The sequence below is a fragment of the Chiloscyllium plagiosum genome, unplaced genomic scaffold (genome assembly GCF_037043375.1).
Source record: "Chiloscyllium plagiosum isolate Xiang-an unplaced genomic scaffold, Cpla_swu_hap1 HiC_scaffold_24, whole genome shotgun sequence".
NCBI lineage: Eukaryota > Metazoa > Chordata > Chondrichthyes > Orectolobiformes > Hemiscylliidae > Chiloscyllium > Chiloscyllium plagiosum.
Genome location: NW_028270162.1, coordinates 45,833,544 through 45,853,194, shown reverse-complemented (window position 1 = coordinate 45,853,194; position 19,651 = coordinate 45,833,544). Strand labels below are relative to the sequence as shown.

General features: G+C 41.5%; 1 protein-coding gene across 7 annotated transcripts in view; it reads left to right on the top strand.

Annotated features, from left to right (window-relative positions):
* The window catches only part of susd2 (sushi domain containing 2), a 209,274-nt gene that overhangs the window by 90,156 nt on the left and 99,467 nt on the right, over window positions 1–19,651 (top strand). For all 7 annotated transcript variants that reach the window (XM_088000124.1, XM_088000120.1, XM_088000119.1 and 4 more), the window contains 4 exons: window positions 6,417–6,584; window positions 10,272–10,446; window positions 12,022–12,223; window positions 15,627–15,712. In XM_088000124.1, coding sequence (XP_087856250.1) covers window positions 6,417–6,584; window positions 10,272–10,446; window positions 12,022–12,223; window positions 15,627–15,712 — 631 coding nt within the window. The remainder of the gene's footprint in view (window positions 1–6,416; window positions 6,585–10,271; window positions 10,447–12,021; window positions 12,224–15,626; window positions 15,713–19,651) is intronic.

Genomic DNA, 19,651 nt, shown 5'->3' with positions numbered 1-19,651 from the left:
AGCTGTGGTGGAGGGATTTGAACCCATGTTCCCAGACCATTAGTTGAGCCTCTGGCTTCCTGGTTCAGTTTCCATCGTGTCGCTATTATTGCATTGTGCTTGAGTTACTTACCCATTGTGTTGGGCCCTGCACTAGGTTCATGTGGCAATCAAGGGAAGTCGGGGTGTGGGGTACCATGTAATGAAAGATGTGTCAGTGGCTGAATGTCAAGGACTTCATGAGATAATGCAGACATTGATATCCTTGTAACATTATGCACTAGCACACCTTGTTGGATGATTCCAATTTGTCAATCTGCTTCTGCTGGAAAACAGAGCGGTGTGGGGTAGGGGTGGGGGGAGATTTGTAACAACTTTCTACAGACTGCATACTGGTCGTGGAATTTTACAATTTCAGGTAACTTTTAGCAATTAAGCTCTAATAGTAAAGTCACAAGTGACCGTGGAAAATTGATCTCCATCTACAGGAAAAATGTGAAGGGCACTGAGAATTCTCCTCAGCTCAAATAGGGATGAGTACAACACAAAACCCTTCTCAAAAGATGAACACTTTTAGTGTTCTAATTAGTTCTAATGAAACATGAATATGACATAATTTACTAATCATAAGCTCCTTGAACTTTGCTTTTTTAGCTGGCGTGCTTAATGAACCCCTTGATTAGATTGTTGTTCTGTAATCATACCTAGATATTCACTGTACTATTTATAGAATTTGCAAACCACATCATATTCTGTAAAAACTTACAAAAATGACTTTTTTTGAAAGGCACAAGTATTTAAATTAATCTTTGAAAAGAGGGAATCAATAGCTTTCCAAAGTGGGTGGTTTGAATTTGTGGAAATATTATTCTGATTAAGATAGGCCAGATGATTGAGAGATTAAAAATTCCTTTCGCCCATTAATCCAACACAGCAAACTCTCATCCAGGATGTGACTGAGAAGTATTTGATCAGCATTCACAATTTAATAATGTCTTGACACTAATTGGCCTAATTGGGAGACCAAAGTTTAAGGATCTTATAATCTTCAACTTCTGACCTTACATCTATCTGTGACCAATTAACATTAATAATAAAAATTATTTTCCATTTAGTACGATGAATATTTAAAGCTGAGCTAGACAGATTTTTTTCATCAGTACATGGATTAAAGGAAAAGGCAGGAAAGTGGAGTTAAGGTTCAATCAGCCACGATCTCATTGAATTGGGGAGTAGACTCGATGGGCTGAATAGCCTACTTCCTCTCCTAAATCTTATAATCTTGTTTATTTGGTGTTCAGTCCATACCTGTGCATGGAGTACATTCAGAGCTGCTGCTAATGCCAATTGACCTTCGAACTAATTAATAAATAATTGTAGGTTATTATCTCAAGTTTATTGTTCTGATAAACTCTTCTGTTTATTAAAGCAAAATGTTATGATTAACTAAATGGAGAAGCTTACTTAGTATGAGCAACTTCTGTGCTAAAGCTAGTATGAGGCTTAAAAATATGATGCAATTTGATTTAGCAGAAACTGTAGGGTCATGCCACAATAATAATTCGGACTAATTTCACACACGTGAAAGACGTGGTAGGGTGCACATGGAACTGCTAGCATTTGGGCATCAGCCACTTGTCAAGCATGTCACACAAATTCCCTTCCACTCAACCCTGGTGAAATGTGAGTTCGTTCCAACTGGACACCCAGAGTGTGGAATGATGCCCATAGTTCCAGAAATTGCAGTGAATTCGTAGGGAAGCAGTTACTGCAGTTTCCAGCCAGTGCGCTTGTAATACCACCAACGAAGAATCAGCCCTACCTTGTATGTTTAATTGAGGTCAAAAAGACAGGCTGTTACATATTTGTAATGATTGCTTCCAATGCTCAAGTAGAGGTGCCAACCACAGATTTATCATTCAGTTCGATTTATTGACAATGTATGGAGGATATTCAAAACTATTAAAATGCTTTGTTTGTTTAGTTTAGTTTTTTTTTAGAAAAATGACGCTTTGGGATTCAAATATGAAAATATTGGAACAGGGCCCATGTACTTTATATCAACTGATAGGGAAGAGATAATTAAAACTTGACAAACTACAAACAACACAAATGGGAATGATGCACAGGGTACAGGTGCTTCCAGTTTATAGCTTGTAATGATTTGCACAATACTCTCTTCATATATAAATGGAGCTGTCAAACGGTTCACCTAAATATTTACTGTGCAGCAAATAAACCCTTGGCAAAATACAATAATGTTATACTGGCATAGTTTCTCCAGATTTTTACATCATAAAGCTACTTTAAAAAGGTTTACATCGGAAGTGGTTGGGTCTTCGGTTACATCCTTCAGATGCACTGTTGCTATAGAACTAGGGAAGGTAAATATTATCGTGGCTTGTTCATATTACAGAATTATTCAATATTTATCCTCAGAGTCATAAATTTGTCAAGGCTAACAGAATAGTGCTGCAACATTTGCTTTCAGGGCTTTCGTGAGTGTCAATTCCTAACTTAGTGCCCCCTTAGTGGTTGCAGCATAACTGAGGAAAGTGATTGACTTTCACTGGGAGGGGGTGGATGAGTGGGGGGTAGTGTAGACAGCCCTGCAGAACGATCTTGTGCAACTCTGGCTGAAGGAGGCCCAGTGCTGACTGGAACCACCTTGAATGGCTAACAACAGCCTGTTTTGTAGACAGTCACATGGGCACAGGCAGAATGGCAGCAGCTTCATGCTACATCGATAGAAAAAAAAGCCCTGCAGATGCTGGAACCCAAAGCAGACAAACAGGAGGCTGGGAGAACACAACAAGCCAGGCAGCATCAGGTGGTAGAGAAGTCAATGTTTCAGGTAGAACCCTTCTTCAGGACTGAGGAAGGGTTACATCTGAAACATTGACCTCTCCCTCCTGATGCTGCCTGGCTTGCTGTGTTCTCCCAGCCTCCTGTTTGTCTACTCAAGCTACACAGAGCCATTGCCACTCCCTGGCTTCAGTATTGCTCATAATCTGCTGCAGGATGGCTTGGTGGACTGCTACAGGAGTCTGAAAGTGTGTCTGTGTGTGTATCTGGATGTATTGTGTACGTCTGTACGTGTGTGTGTGTGTGTGGGTCAGTGTATGTGTGCCTGCCCTCCTCCACCTCCCTCCCAGATTTGCCTGGCACACACACACACTCCCTCAGTGTCATGTAGACCCCAAGGTCAGCTTCCAACCACATATTCTCGCCATCATTCAGACTGCCTTTTCCCAGCTTCCCAACATCACGTGACTCCACCCTTCAGCTAGTACATATATATTTTTGTTACCTCTAGACATAATTATTCCAGCACACTGCTGGCTGACTTGTTATGCTGTATCTTTCATAAGCTTGAAGTGATCCAAAACTCTACTCCTGTGCCCTAACCCCCATTGCCCCTGTCTGCACTGATTTATAGTAGCTTCCAGTTAGGGAACATCTTGATTACAAAATCAAAACCAAAAGAACTGCAGATGCTGCAAACCAGAAACCAAGACAAAAATTGCTGGAAAAGCTCAACAGGTCTGGCAGCATCTGTGGAGAGAAATCAGTGTTAATGTTTCGGCTCGAGTGACTCTCCCTCAGAATGAGTTTTTCCAGCAATTTCTGTCTTTGTATTCTGATTATAAATTTTGTTTCATAATGCCCTTTGTAAACAAGTTGGATTTTTAAAATCATATTAAAGGCAATAGTTAAAGACAAATAAAAATGTCTCAGCTGGTCAGGCAGCACTGAGCTAAACAATCAGCCATAATCTAACTGAATGGCAGAGCAAGCTCAATGGACTTGTATGGGCCTATTCCTGTTCCTACGTGTGGAGAGATACAGAATTAAGATTGAAATTGAAAGCATTTGCACCAGGACATGTTTGTTAATCTGAATCGCTGACTCCGTTTCTTTCAATAGATTTTGTCTGACCTGTTGAGTATTTCCATCAATTTTACGTTTATCAATATTTCAGGGGTACACCATCCACATTAATTTCCATATCTGAACAAAAGTTATTGTTGTGCCTGTCACAGTTAAATAGTTGCGGTATGAAACTGAGCAGTGAGAGTTTAAGGACTTTGGGCATTGTAAGTGTGCAAGAGTGAGGTAAGGCTAAGAATATAACATCCCAATTATACCTGATAAGAAATGTTGGTCCGTGTGTGATAAATGGAACACTGCATGAAGCTCGCAGTTCACTTGTTAGGACAAAGCATTCACTGACCTTGATTATATTTGCAGAGTAATTAAAGTTCTTTCTGCACTGCAATCTCAGGACAGAAATGTCTGTGATGGCCATCTTCTCTCCCACTGCCTCCTCACTGTCTCCTGCCCATCCTCTGCCAGCAGAGAAAATTTGGAGCATACTCTGCATTGTTGCAATATTTGCACTCTGCTGACACACTCTTTAGCAAAGAATTTGAGAACTTTCTGTAGTTAGAATGCACACATCTCACCCCCATACACACTTTTAAGAGATCCAGCTGAGTTTTAAATGGTGATAGTCTTGTACAGCCTTGGATACCTTTTGAGGCAGAACGTAGTACTGAGGCCTACTTAGTACTGAGGCTTACTTAGTACTGAGGCTTACTTAGTACTGAGGCCTACTTAGTACTGAGCGACATTGTACTCTCATTATAATGAGCAGACAGCTTGCTTGTTTCAATGAGTGACCAAGAGTTAATCATTTGCACATTCCCCCTGTATTTGCATGCATTTCCTCCAAGTGCTCCAGTGCAGGTTAGGAGGACTGGATATGCTAAATTGCTCAGAGTGTCCAGGGATGTGCAGGCCAGGTGGGTTAGCCATGGGAAATGCAGGGTTACAGGGATAGGGTTGGGGGGGGTTAAGTCTGGATGGGATGTGCTTTGGAGGATCAGTGTGGACTTGATGGGTCAAATGCCTGCTTACTCAATGTAGGGATTCTACATCAAAACCCCTAAACCTGTTATTTATCTTTCTCCAATTTTTCCCTTTATGTTAAATACTATCCAATTTATTCAAAAGGAAGATTTTCTTAAATTTACAGTCTCTAATTACTACCTTATAACATTTAGAATGAGTGAGATAAATCTTTATCAACTAGCATAATGAAAAATTAATTTATTTTGGACTTTACTAGGATAGATTTTTAATCACAGAAAAGATTTGATTATTTAGTATCACTGAATATGTATGAATATCAATTGATCTATCTGTCAAATGCAGTGATGATAAAATGTGTTATTTCTAATGGCAGAGGGTAATATTAGCAATTCTAGTCAATCAGCTCTGTGTGAGGCCAGACCCAGAGTCATATGTAGTTTTCCAAATAGGACAAAAGAACTCTGAGATTTTCCAGGAAAGCAAACATCTTCCAGTTGCTGGGTATCTTTGAATAACCTTAGTGTACTCCAACTCAGCACCCTCAGGTATATTTGACCAGAAAGGAGCTTTAGGTTTTAAAACCCAAATGGTGGCTCAGTGGTTAGCACTCTTGTCTCGCACTCCCAGGGACCTGGGATCGATTACAGCCTCAGACAATTGTCTGTGTGGACTTGCACATTCTCCCCGGAACTGCGTGGGTTTCCTCTGGGTGCTCCGGGTTCTAGGTTAGGTGAATTGGCCATGCTAAATTGCCCACAGTGTCCATGGCTATGCAGGCTAGGTGGATTAGATTAGACTAGATTCCCTAGCAGGGTTACAAGGATAAGGTAGTAAGTGGGTTTGGGTGGGACACTCTTTGGAGGGTTGGTGTGCTCTCAATGGGCTAAAAAGCCTGCTTCCACACTCTAGGGATTCTATGATTCTACTCTATGACTCCATAGTAACATTTAAAAGGCATTTGGTTGGGCATATAAACAGGAAGAGTTTAGAGTGCTGAGTGCTGGCAAGTGGGGCTAGACTAAATTAGGATATTTGGTTGGCATGGATGAGTTGGACAGAAGGGTGTGTTTCCGTGTTGTCCAACTCTATAAAAAAGACATTGGGGGGTTGAACTTCTGCAGTATATCTCTTTGGTCAACTGCCAGAACTCTAGGAAGAGTGTAAGTGCCATCCATGTCTGTGTTCAAGGATTTTGTGGATCTACTGCCAAAGTTTACATAGGTTTTCCCTGAAGAAGGGCTAATGCCCGAAACGTTCCCTAGATGCTGCCTGACCTGCTGCGCTTCTCCAGCAACACATTTCCATCTCTGATCTCCAGCATCTGCAGACCTCATTTCTCTTTCATGAAAGGTCCCCTTACAGTGATTCCTTTATGATTACATCTTGATGAAGTATGGGCTAGGAAATCAGAGCTACGGTGTGGTAGATTTGTCTACAATTCAGGCTTCTGGTGAACACTGCTCCTTCCCCATTCTCCCTCATTGTGAGCTCAGACATTCAGAATTACTCTTATTAAGTGAGTTATTTCATCACCTTTCTATTATGTTTCTTTAATCCCACAGTACATCACAGCAAATTCTCATCCCTGAAGAAAAGCACCTTGGTGAATGCCACCAAATGGCAGTACTACGGCACGCCCAACGTTTCAGGGGATCTGACTCTGGTTTGGAACACATCATTGATCTCAGCAACCTCTGTAAATATTGAAGTCTGGGGATATCAAGAAACAGGTAAGTTGCATTTCTGTGTGAATACAGGCAGCTTTGAGGGAATGTACAAGACATTGTGATATTTGCAAGCAATTAGACAACTGCACCGCTTTTATTCCCACTTTTGTCCAAAGTCTTTGCAAGAACTACATTGAACTTACATTACAGAAAAAGATCTTTTGGCACACGTCCTTTATTCTGGCGTTAATGTTCCACTCAAGTCTCCTCCCACTCTATTTCATTTCATCCTAACAATGTATTACTTTCTCTTTTGGATGTTTAGCTTCTCTGTAAGTACATCTATGTTTTTCACTTTAACTACTCTCTGTGGTACAGAGTTCCACAATTTAACCATTTTCCAGGTAATGAAGTTTCTTTTCAATTTGGATCTTATACCCATGTCTCCCAGTTTTGAATTCCCTTGTTGATGACGTATATTGAATAACTGAGTTCTAGAGATGGCACCAGAATGTAACTCAAGAAATCCTGTTTAAATATAGAAATATAATTAAGTGGCCTCCCTGGGTCCTGTGGTCTGTTTTTTTGTTTCAGTCCCTGTCCCATTGCTGTCCTTTTCCATGCCCCACAGCCCTGCAGGAGCACTCCTGATGACTTGGATGGTTGGGCCCATCAGCTGTATAAAACAAAAGAGTTGCTGAGAAAGAAAAGTCTGTCATGTTGACCCTTTGCACATGTGCAAGAGCACATGGCCTACTGGGAAATGGTTTCTCACCAGAGTCTGAAACAACGTCAGGTTGTGTTCCATTTAGCTTGGTTGTTGGTACTCTGTACCAAATCTCATTTACTCACCTTTTGCCCATATCCAGCTCAGTCACAAAGCTGAAATAATTCACCATCCAAAGCCAATTTCCACGACAGGGTTAAGCCAATTTTGTTATTCTTACTTTCTTTCCTTTAAATCCTCCACAGTTTCATTCCCCTCTATACAGGACAATGCCTTCACCTTTAGACACTCCAAATTTGTGATTCTTTGACACTGGTCTTTCAGGCAACTCTCAACCCCTGATTCAAATCTCTGGATTTCTGGTTCTAAACCTCTACAGCATTTAAGAGCATCTTGAGTCCAATTCCTTGACCAAACTTTCTTCTCCTCATCTTAGCATTTCATCTCTCCATTTTCCATCCATCCACCGATGGGATGTCATAGAGCCATAGAGTCATAGAGATGTACTGCACGGAAACAGACCCTTCGGTCCAACCCATCCATGCCGATCAGATATCCCAACCCAATCTAGTCCCACCTGCCAGCACCTGGCCTATACCCCCCCAAATATTTCCTATTCATATACCCAGCTAGATGCCTTTTAAATGTTGCAATTGTACTAGCCTCCACCACTTCCTCTGGCAGCTCATTCCAAACACGTACCACCCTCTGAGTGAAAAGGTTGCCTCTTAGGTCTCTTTTATATCTTTCCCCTCTCACCCTAAACCTATGCACTCTAGTTCTGGACTCCCCTACGCCAGGGAAAAGACTTTGTTTATCCTATCCATGTCCCTCGTGATTTTATAAACTTCTGTAAGGTCACCACTCAGCCTCCGACGCTTCAGGGAGAGCCTATTCAACCTCTCCTTATAGCTTAAATCCTCCAACCCTGACAACATCCTTGTTGATCTTTTCTGAACCCTTTCAAGTTTTGCAACATCTTTCTGATAGGAAGGAGACCAGAATTGCACGCAATATTCCAACAGTGGCCTAACCAATGTCCTGTAAAGTTGCAACATGACCTCCCAACTCCTGTACTCAATACTCTGACTAAACCAAAGCATACCAAACGCCTTCTTCACTATCCTACCTACCTGCGACTCTACTTTTAAGGAGCTATGGACCTGTACTCCAAGGTATCTTTGTTCAGGAACACTCCCTAGGACCTTACCTTTAAATGTATAACTCCTACTAAGATTTGCTTTCCCAAAATGCAGCACCTCACATTTATCTAAATTAAACTTCATCTGCCACTTCTTAGCCCATTGGCCCATCTGATCAAGATCCCATTGTAATCTGAGGTAACCTTCTTTGCTGTCCATTACACCTCCAATTTTGGTGTCATCAGCCAACTTACTAACTATACCTCTTATGTTCATATCCAAATCATTTATGTAAATGATGATAAATAGTGGACCCAGCACCGATCCTTGTCGCACTCCACTGGTCACAGGCTCCAGTCTGAAAAACAACCCTTCACCACTACCCTCTGTCTTCTACCTTTGAGCCAGTTCTGTATCCAAATGGCGAGTTCTTCCTGTATTCCATGAGATCTAATCTTGCTCACCAGTCTCCCATGGGGAACCTTGTCAAACACCTTACTGAAGTCCATATAGATCACATCTATTGCTCTACCCTCATAAATCTTCTTTGTTACTCCTTCAAAAAACTCAATCAAACTTGTGAGACATGAATTCCCACGCATAAAGCCATGTTGACTATCCCTAAAACAGTCCTTGCCTTTCCAAATACATGTACATTCTGTCCCTCAGGATTCCCTCCAACAACTTGCCCACCACTGAGGTCAGGCTCACTGGTCTATAGTTCCCTGACTTGTCCTTACCACCCTTCTTAAACAGTGGCACCACCTTAGCCAACCTCCAGTCTTCTGGCACCTCACCTGTGACTATTGATGATACAAATATCTCAGCTAGGGGCCCACAGAGTTCTCAGGTACACCTGATCAGGTCCTGGGGATTTAACCACTTTTAAGCGTTTCAAGACATCCAGCATTTCCTCCTCTATAATATGGACGTTTTTCAAGATGTCACCATCCATTTCCTACATTTTGGATCTTCCGTGTCCTCTTCCACAGTAAATACTGATGCAAAATACTTGTTTAGTATTGGAATGTTTTCACGTTCAAGTAATTAGCTGATTATATGTTCTCAGCTACACTTGGCAATCTTGGTGTTATATAACATACCTTGTCACTTCCAACTGGGTTTCCCAGTTTAACACAAAAGCACCAATTTGAGCTGGTACCTTGATTGAATTGTGTAGTCCCATGAGCTTGTGTAATCGAAAAAGCTACTCAACAACAAATGATATCAGGAGGCCACAGGGATAACTGTATGAGATGCCTGTGTTGGAGTGGAACTTCACTAGAGATAACAGCAAGACAACAGATAGAAACGAATGGCCACTATCACCCTCTTATTGTACCATGATGGCTTTCCCCATCCAAGCAAAACCAGGTGTCCTGCCTTCTGGGTTCACTCTGAAGTTTATCAGTTTAGTTTGGATGAGAAAAGCCATCATCATTTAATAGGAAGTTGACAGTGGCCATTCACTTCCATTAGCCACAAATTAAGTTTTGATCTTTACTTTTGTTTGGTTTGAGGTGTGTAGAGTGGGAAACAAATAACTCCATAGTCTTTGGTGTTGGCCCATCCACATTTAATTAGGTATTTGACCGATTCCTGCCACTCTCTGTAGCCTAAATACCAATTGTCACATGCTGCAATGTGCAGCCAGTAATCCACCAACTGTTGGTGCTCCTAGTGTTGGCCTTTTGAACTGCAGCTTTCAGTGAGTTGTTGTCACACATGTTAGTAAGTCTTTGTGGTTTGAATTTTAGTCCCAGAACTAGGAAAGTTATGGATTTGTAAACTTTACATGACAAAATACTTTAAACGATAAATGTACATTAATTTAATAAAGGTAATTGAAACTAATTCACAATTGACTAATTCTCTTATCAGGTACACCATACTCAGAATCCTGGGAAGGAAATTGGACTTACCTCTATTCACTTGAAAAAGCTGCACCAAACAGCGGGATTTTCAAATTCACCCCTCAGCCTGCTAAAAAACCCTATTCTGAATGGGAGATTGGAATGCTGCGACTAACCACTGAGAATCAAAGCGATGGGGCAGTGTGAGTACATGAATCTGTTTTTGGGCATCTATGCTGAGTGTATAATCAGAGACTCTTTGGTGGATTTCCAATCTAAGACTTGGTATTAAATTAGCATTTCTGTTCAGCCTGTTACTCATTCCTAGTATAAGGTTAAAAGCAACATAATTTCTCACCATTTCGACCTGGAATCGGTTCCTAATTCTGCCCATATTGGGAACCAAACATAGGGGCTGCAACTGTGCACACCGTCGACATCAACATCAGCAGCTTGGCGTTGTGGGAAGTGAGAGATGTTCCCAGCAATAGATTACCCATTCTACCTAAGGGGTGGGGTCTTCATAACTGAGCATCACTAAGTGGTCTGGTGTCATGTGTGAAGCTTCACATCTCTTTCTAGTTTGGTCAGAAAGCGGAGACATGAAAAAACTTTGCTGAAATTGTGTCCACTGCGCCTCAGTTGGTAGCGCTTCCAGTTCTAAGTCAGAAGGTTATGGGTTCAGGCTCCAGGGACATAAGCACACATTATGAGCAGACAATTCATTGCTGAATGGAAGGGGTGTTGCATTGTTGGTTGAGACATAATTGATTTTAGGAGGAGGGCCCTATTCTCAGAAAAGAACACGGGTGTTCCCTACCTTTCTGCACTGACCACCATTCTTGCTGAAGAGACAATGAAGGGAGCTGGTGTATAAACAATCAAAATATGATCGTGCTGCCATCATGACGTACAGCCAGAACATGTCAGTGAGATAGAATAGGTTGAGTTGTACTCTACATCCAGTCAGCTTTTAGATTAGATTACTTACAGTGCGGAAACAGGCCCTTCGGCCCAACAAGTCCACACCGACCCGCCGAAACACAACCCACCCAGACCCATCCCCTTGCATTTACCCCTTCACCTAACACTACAGGCAATTTAGCATGGCCAATTCACCTAACCTGCACATTTTTGGACTGTGGGAGGAAACCGGAGCACCCGGAGGAAACCCACGCAGACACCGGGAGAATGTGCAAACTCCACACAGAGAGTCACCTGAGGCGGGAATTGAACCCAGGTCTCTGGCGCTGTGAGGAAGCAGTGCTAACCACTGTGCCGCCCACTAGCTTTTGTTGGCTCATTGAGCACCTTTGACCAACTTTTATTGTTAATTAATTCATGAGATGTGGGCAATGCTGGCTAGGAGAGCATTTATTCCCTGTCTATAAGTGGAGTTAAGACTTAACTGTGTTGCTAGGGGTCTGGCGTCATATGTAGGCTAGACCACGTAAGGATTGCAAATTTCCTTCTCAAAAGGACAATAGTAAACCAGATGGGTTTTTACAACAATCAGCAAATGGCTACATGGTTGCCATCAGGTTCGCTTTGTATTCCATATTTTTATTGACCTCACCATCTGTCACGATGGGATTCAAACTCACTTCCCCAGAACATTAGCTTTTGCATTAAATAATGTACCTTGATGAGCAAGAACATAAAGGCAACATAAATGTACTTGGTCTTTTTACTAGGCATTGCCAGTAGGTTTCCTGTTAGATTTGAAAGGTTTATAAAGTGAAGAACTCACCTTGACTTTTGCGTCTATTTTGATTCAGTAATGTCAAAGCACTATGGAGTCCAAGCCATGCCCTAGCTTGGCACCTGGAAGAAAGGTTCAGAGAAGACTCGGCTGCCTGGGCGTACCAGAAATGCTTGGCCTGGCACAAAACTGAAGAGACACTACCAAACTTCCTGTTGGAGATTGCAGATTGCCCTTGCACCCTGGCACAGTCACGGGCAGATTCAGGGCGATTTCATGTAAGCATAATATTTTGTTGGAAAAGGAACTGAATTTTCATATAAAGTGGACAGCTTTTTAAAAAATGCTCACCCTGCCAACAATTTCCTTCAATCCTCTGCTCATACGTAGAGCTTTGTTGCTTGCAGTACAACCTCATTGGTGCCAATCAGCTTCAGTACGTAGTTCATGTGGCTCAATCTTTATGTGTGGTCCCAACAGTTGGAAAGTTAAACTTCACTGATGGAAGAACAGCTATTTCATTGAAACCCCATTGCAGTCTAATTGGGTGAACCCACCTGTGATGTGGAGGTTATCACAGCTACAGCTAACTCTGCTCTTACCTGGTGCTGATGTGCCTGAACATTTGGGCTATGATTGGGACTGGGTGCCCTGATTTCTCCTTACTAAGGAACTCAGATAACTGCTGGCCCAGATAAGAACTGAGTCCCCTGCAAAGCCAGTGGGACTGAGCCTGAGGGTTTCCAGGGTCAGTGGCTCGGTATTGCCTGCTAAACAATTGGGGTAGTCTTTAATCAACTTAATTTAGCATTTTGTTCTCCAGCTCAGTCAGAAATAGATTACTCAGTCCTTTGTTTCATTGTTGTTATTGGATCATGTTCAATGTGAGGTAGTTGCTTCATGTCCCACATTAGAACAATCACAACACTTCACAGCTGGATGAGCTCTTGGATGGTTACTAGTGAACTGCATTGGTAATATGTGCATCTTAATTCGGTAATCTCTAAACATCTCACCATATACATGGTTGAGACCTGTGGCCACTGCTAATATACCCTAAGTTCTCCAATACCAGGCAGTGAGAGAGAATTCACTCCATTTTAGGCAGATAGAAATTTCAGCTTACAACTCTGTGTGATAAGGTTAGGGTTGGGGTTAGGGTTAGGGTTAGGATGAGGGTTAGGGCAGCATGTTTGTCACAGACATAGATTGATTGGGGTAGAATATGGTGTATCTTGTGAACTACAGTTCAGCAAGCAATGGTCCTTCCATTGTGCTGTCTGGTCTGGATATGCTGCTCCGTGTATCTCTTCCAATGACTATTTTATTTAGTCATGTAGCTACCCTGATTTATTGATGAATTGGGGCTGCACTGAGATATAACCAGTAAGTTTCTAGACTTACCGGTGTAAGAGCTTTGCATGTTTATACAGATAGATTTAACTACATACAAAAAGTCAATAGCTAATGTAAACGTTAGTTCCCGAGAGACAGAGGTAGGAGAAGTGAACAGGATGATAAAGGAAATAGCGGAGACTTTGAGCAAATATTTTGTTTGCCTTCACTAGAGAAGTCACAAATTATACACCAAAAATAGTTGAAATTAGGAAGTGTAACACTGCCATTCAACAAATGAGGAAAAGGGGAAATAGAGAATTAAAGACCATCAGCCTGATATTAATGGTCAGGAAAAAGCTGGAATCTATGATCATGAATATCTTAACAATATTCTTAAAAACTATGTTAACATAGTTCTATGAAAGGGTGATCGTGTTTGACAAATTCACTTGAATTTCTTGCAGATGTAACTAGTAGGGTTGACAAAGGGGAACAAGTAGACGTAAAGAAGTTGGATTTCTAAAATGCAATAAAATGTTGATACAAAAGATAAGGACTTATAGAGGTGGAGTAATTTGTTAGCATGGATGAAAGATTGTTTGACTGACAAGAAACAGAGTCGGGTTAATTGGGATACTCTCCAGTCGGCAGGCTTGACTTCCTGGATTGTTGTAAGGATCAGTGTAAGGTCTCAGTTATTTACAATCTATAGTAATGGCTTAAATAGAGAGATTGAGAATAATGTATCTAAGTTTGCTAATGATAAATCTAGGTGGGCATGTGTATTGTGAGAAGGGTACAAAGATTCTGCAAAGAGATATAGACAGCTTAAATGAATGAGCAACAAAAAAGAAATAGAAGCAAGACTTGTATTTATATCTCACTTTTCAAGTAAACCAGATATTTCACAGCCAATGAAGGACAATGAGGTGTGGTTATTGATGTAGTACAGGAAACAAAATGGCATGTAGAGCACAATATATGGGGGAAGGTTATTCATGTTGGTACCAAGAATAGAAAAGCATTTTTTTTTTAAGATCACATCTCCTACAGTGTGGAAACAGGCTTTTCGCCCCAACAAGTCCACACAGACCCTCCGAAGAGCAACCCACCTAGACCCATTCCCCTACATTTACCCCTGACTAATCCAGCTAATACTGTAGGCAATTTACCATGGCCAATTCACCTAACCTGCACATCTTTGGACTGAAGGAGGAAACCAAAGCAAACCCACGCAGACACGGAGAGAATGTGCAAACTCCACATAGACAGTTGCCTGAGGTGGAAATTGAACTTGGGTCCCTGGCACTGTGAGGCAGCAGTGCTAACCACTGAGCACCGTGCTGCCAGAAATTGAGCTGCAGTGAGCCTGATGTGATTTGAAGACACCACCTTCTGATGTGGAGTCAGACATTCTTCTGCTGCGCCACAAGCCCACAGCCAACTGCTCTGTACAATGTGTGAAATTTCTAAACGTCGATGCTCAGAGAGATGTCGGTATACTCATACATGGAACAGAGAAAATTAACATGCAGACAGTGAGTAATTGGGAAGGTAAATTGCAATTTGGCCCTTATTATAAGGAGATTAGTGTACAAGAATAAGGAAGCCTTACTACAATTGTACCTGGCTTTCATGAGACCCTACTTGGAACACTGTTCAGTTTTAGTCTTCATATCTAAACTAGAAGAGACATGCATTGGATCTGTTGCTATGGTTCAATAGATTAGTCTGGAGTTTAGAAGAGTGAAAGATGACCTTATTGAAGTTTGATAGGCTAGAGACCAAGGGGATGGTTTTCCCAGGTTGAAAACTGTACAACTGGCACTGTGGTATGGGACGAGGAGAAATTTCTTCCCTTGTGAATCTTTGGGATTCTGTATCCTGGAGAGTTGTGAATGCTTCATTCTTGAATATACTTCAGCCTGAAATAGACAGATCTTTGGAGCCTCAGAATCAAGGCACCAGACATTAAGCAGGACTGTAGAGTTGAGGCAGAAGATCAGCCATAATTATATTAAATGGCAGGGAAGGTTCGAATGCTCTACTGCTTCTGTTTCTTCTATCATATAATGAAGTCAGGCTGGAAGAAAAACAAGGAGTTTTCGAATAATGGTAAACATGTTTATATTTTTTTCTTGTGAGACAACTTAGATGACATTTAAAGGAAATCATCTCCTCTCAGCTTTCTTTCCTCTTCACAATGCAGGATGTCACTAGTGGTGCTTGTACGCACCGCAAAGGCACTCATTCAATTCCACTGGGGGAGAATGAATTGAAAAAGAGAGACTTTTTAAAGATGTTTGAGGCTGGACTGACTGAAAGATCTCATTTCTAATGCAGACAGACTATGGGTGTGACATTGAGAAGGGGAGTAAATGTACCTATCACCCAGGAGCTGCACACTGTGTTCGAGCTATCCAAGCAAGGTAAGTGATAAGTCAAGTCTCCTGTTCCATCCAAACAACGAAACTTAGAAAATAGGAAGAAGAGTAGGCCATTTGGCCCATCAAGCCTGCTCCAACATTCAGTATGATCATGGTTAATCCTTGACCTCATGCCACACTCCTACTCTATCTACCTACCCCTTGACACCTTTAGTGTTTAGAAATCTATTTCAATAATCAGTAACTTGGTTTCCACAGCTTTTTGTGGTACAGAATACCACAGGGTCACTGACCTTTAACCAAAAAGGTTTCTTCTCATGTCAATCCCCTATCCTGAGACTGTGACTCTTTTGTGTGGCGCTCCTAACCAGGGAAAACATTATTCCTGCAGCCCTGTCAGAATTTTATACATGTCAATGAGATTCCCTCTCATTTTTCAAATCTCCAGTGCATACAGGCTTGGTCAACTCGACCTCTCCTCAACCAGCACTCTTGCCTTCCCTGAAATTCAGCTGGTGAATTTTCACTGCACTTTTTTAATGGCAAATCTCTTAGGTAAGGAGACCAAAACTGTGCATGGTACTCTGGGTATGATCTCACCAAGGTCTTGTACAGCTGCAGTAAAACATTCTTGTTTCTGTACTTAAGCTTTCTTACCATTTACCTTCCTAACTGCTTGGTGCACAAGCATGATTGCATACAATGACTGGTGTATGAGATCATCCAGGTCTCTCTGTACATCCCCAATTCCCAAACTATCACCATTTAAATAACACTCTGCCAGTCCTGTTTCACCCATTGAAGTGGACAACATCACATTATTCCATGTTATACTGCATCCGCCACCTACTTGCCCACTCGTTCAACTTATCTGAATCACCTCAAAGCCTCTTTACATCTTCCTCATGTCTCACAATTTTGGAAATTTCCGAAATATTACAGTTGATCAGCCAAATTGATGATATATGCACGCAACCCCCGTATCCATGGAATTGTTTTCCGCGGTTCAGTTACCCATGGTTTACTGCGGCCCTAACATGTTAAAGGGAACATTCCGGAACCAGGGACTGGGGCTGCTGGGAAGGCAAATTTTCCATTTAAATGAATGGGGGGGGGGGTGTCGGGGAGGGGAACTACTGCATTGTGAATAGCCGGGGCCTAAGTACTTTTCCTTGGAGGACCCATTAGTCACCACTTTCCATACTGAGATTGACCTGCCTGCCAACCTGTTCTCATTCCATGCTTACTACCAGTCTCATGTGCTTTGATTTGTGCACTCACTTCCTCTGTGGGACCTCAACAAAAGTTTTCTGAATGGCCAAATACACCATCCACTCCTTTCCCGTTATGTTATCCCATAGTTATACCCTCAAAGAAAATCCCAGCAGTTTGTCAAACATAGTTTCCCTTTCATAAATCCATGTTGACTTTGTCCAATCCCATTGATATTGCCTAGGAATCCTGTTACCCTCTTCTTTTATAATAGGAATCCTGTTACAACATTCTTTCTACTAGACTGCAGCATTTTCCCTCCTGTTGATGTTTAGCTAATTGGTCTGTAATTCCCTGTTTTCTTTCCCCTTGCTTTGTTAAACAGCAGGGTTACATTTGCCACTGTTCAGTTTGCAGCCACTATTCCAGAAGCTATGGAATTTTAGAAGATGACAACCAATGAATCGAATATTTCTGTTGGCTCGACCTTTAGTACCCTGGGATGTAGACTATAAGACCTTGGGGATTTATCAGCTTTCAGTTCCATTAATTTCCCCAGCACTGTCTTTTTTTGTTTATTAATATTGATGTCCTCAATTCCTCTTTCTCATTATACCCTTGGTCCCCTAACTGGGAAGCTATCTATGCCTTCTTCTGTGAAGACAGAAGCAAAGTAGTTGTTAATTTCTCTGCCACTTTAATTTTCTACATGAGCAATTCTCAGATTTCAGACTGTAAAGAGCTTACATTTGACTTGACCAATTTTTTTCCTTTTTTCAACCTTTTCAATCTTTTACAGTTTGCTTTTGTGTTCCTTCTAAATTTACTCTGATACTCTTTTCCTGCCTTCTTATTTTTTCCTTGATCCTCCTTTGCTGAAATGTAAACTGTTCCCAAGCCTTAGGTTTGCTACTTTTTCTAGCAAATTTATGTGACACATCTTTGGATCTAATACTACCTACCCTTAATTTCTTTTGTTAGCCATGGCTGGACTGATTTTTCTGTTGTGACTCTGTACAACAGTTATAATGCATGCATTCATTCCTTAAATATTAGCCATTGCTCATTTACCATCATGCCTTTTAATGCAGTTACCCAACCTGTCACAGCGAACTCACCCATCATACCCTCATAATTTCCTTTGTTTATATATAGGACCCTAATTTTGGATTGAACTTCCTTACTTGCCATCCCGATAAAGGACTCTTAACATTTTATGGTCACTCATCCCTAATGGACACCATAAAACAAGATTATTAATTCTTATTTGTAGTTATTCATTGCACAATATTGAATTTAGGATAGCCTGATCACTAATTGGTTCTTCTATACTGGCGTAAAAAACAATACACACTCCAGGTGTTCATCCACCATAATATTATTGCTAATGTGGTTTCACTGTCGATAAATATATTAAAGTCCCAATGATTAGTGAATCGTCCTTGTCACATCTCTAATTTCCTATCCAACCATGGCTAATTCTACATTTAGATTTTCTGAGCTGATCACCTTTCTCAGTATTGAACTGTCATCCTTTACTGCAAGGTAATCCCACCAACCTTTTCCTTTTTTGTTTGTCCTTTTGAAATATTGAATGTCTTTGGATATTCAGTTTCTTGCCTTGGTCAACCTACACCATATCTATGTAATTGCAATCATATTGTATCTGTTTACCACTGTTAATTCATCTTCTTTAATTTGAATGCGCTGTGCATTCAAGTAAGATACCTAGAGAATTGTTTTCTTCACATTTTTACGATGGTCTAGTTGCTGGTAGCCTTTCTTTTCTCTACCTTCTACTTTTGCTTTCTAGTATTCTATCTTTCAATTCTATTTTCATTTGATCTCTTTTGCCTCCCTGGTCTGTTTTCATCCTCCTGTCACTCTAATTTAACTACCACCACACCAGCGAATGCCCCTGCATGGATATTTGACCGGGTCCTGCTGGGCTAAAACCCATTCACCTGCAACAGGTCCCATCTTCCCAAGAAACAGTCCCAATGCCTTAGAAATCTAAATCCCTCCTACCTGCACCATGCATTCACCTGATCCATTCTTCTGTTCCTGATCTCACCAGCATGTGGCACTAGGAATAATCTTGAGATTACTACCTTTGAGGTCTTGCTTTGAAATTTATCTCCTAGCTTCTTATATACTGCTTACAGGATCTCATCACTTTTGTTTAAACCTGAATTGTTGGTACTGATATGAACCATTGCCTCTGGCTGTTACTCCCTTCAGAATGTCTTGCAGTGACTCAGTAATATCCTGGTCCCTGGCCCCAGGAAGGCAACATTCAATCAAGTGTCACATATGTGGCTGTAGAAATGTCTATTTCAATAGAATGTACAATAGAATCCCCTATCATTATTGCTCCCCTTCCATCCTAAATATTTCAATTGAAATAAGGCTTATGTGTAAGCCATGTGTAGAATCCCTACAGCGTGGGAGCAGGCCATTTGGCCTATCAAATCCACACCGACCCACCGAAGAACATCCCACCCAGACCCAACCCTCTACCCTATCCCAGTAACCCTGTATTCCCCAGGCTAATCCACACAGCCTGCACATTCCTGGACACTGTGGGCAATTTAGCATGGCCAAGTCCACCCTACTGCACATTCCTAGACACTGTGGGCAACTTAGCATGGCCAAGTCCACCCTACTGCACATTCCTAGACACTGTGGGCAACTTAGCATGGCCAAGTCCACCCTACTGCACATTCCTAGACACTGTGGGCAACTTAGCATGGCCAAGTCCACCCTACT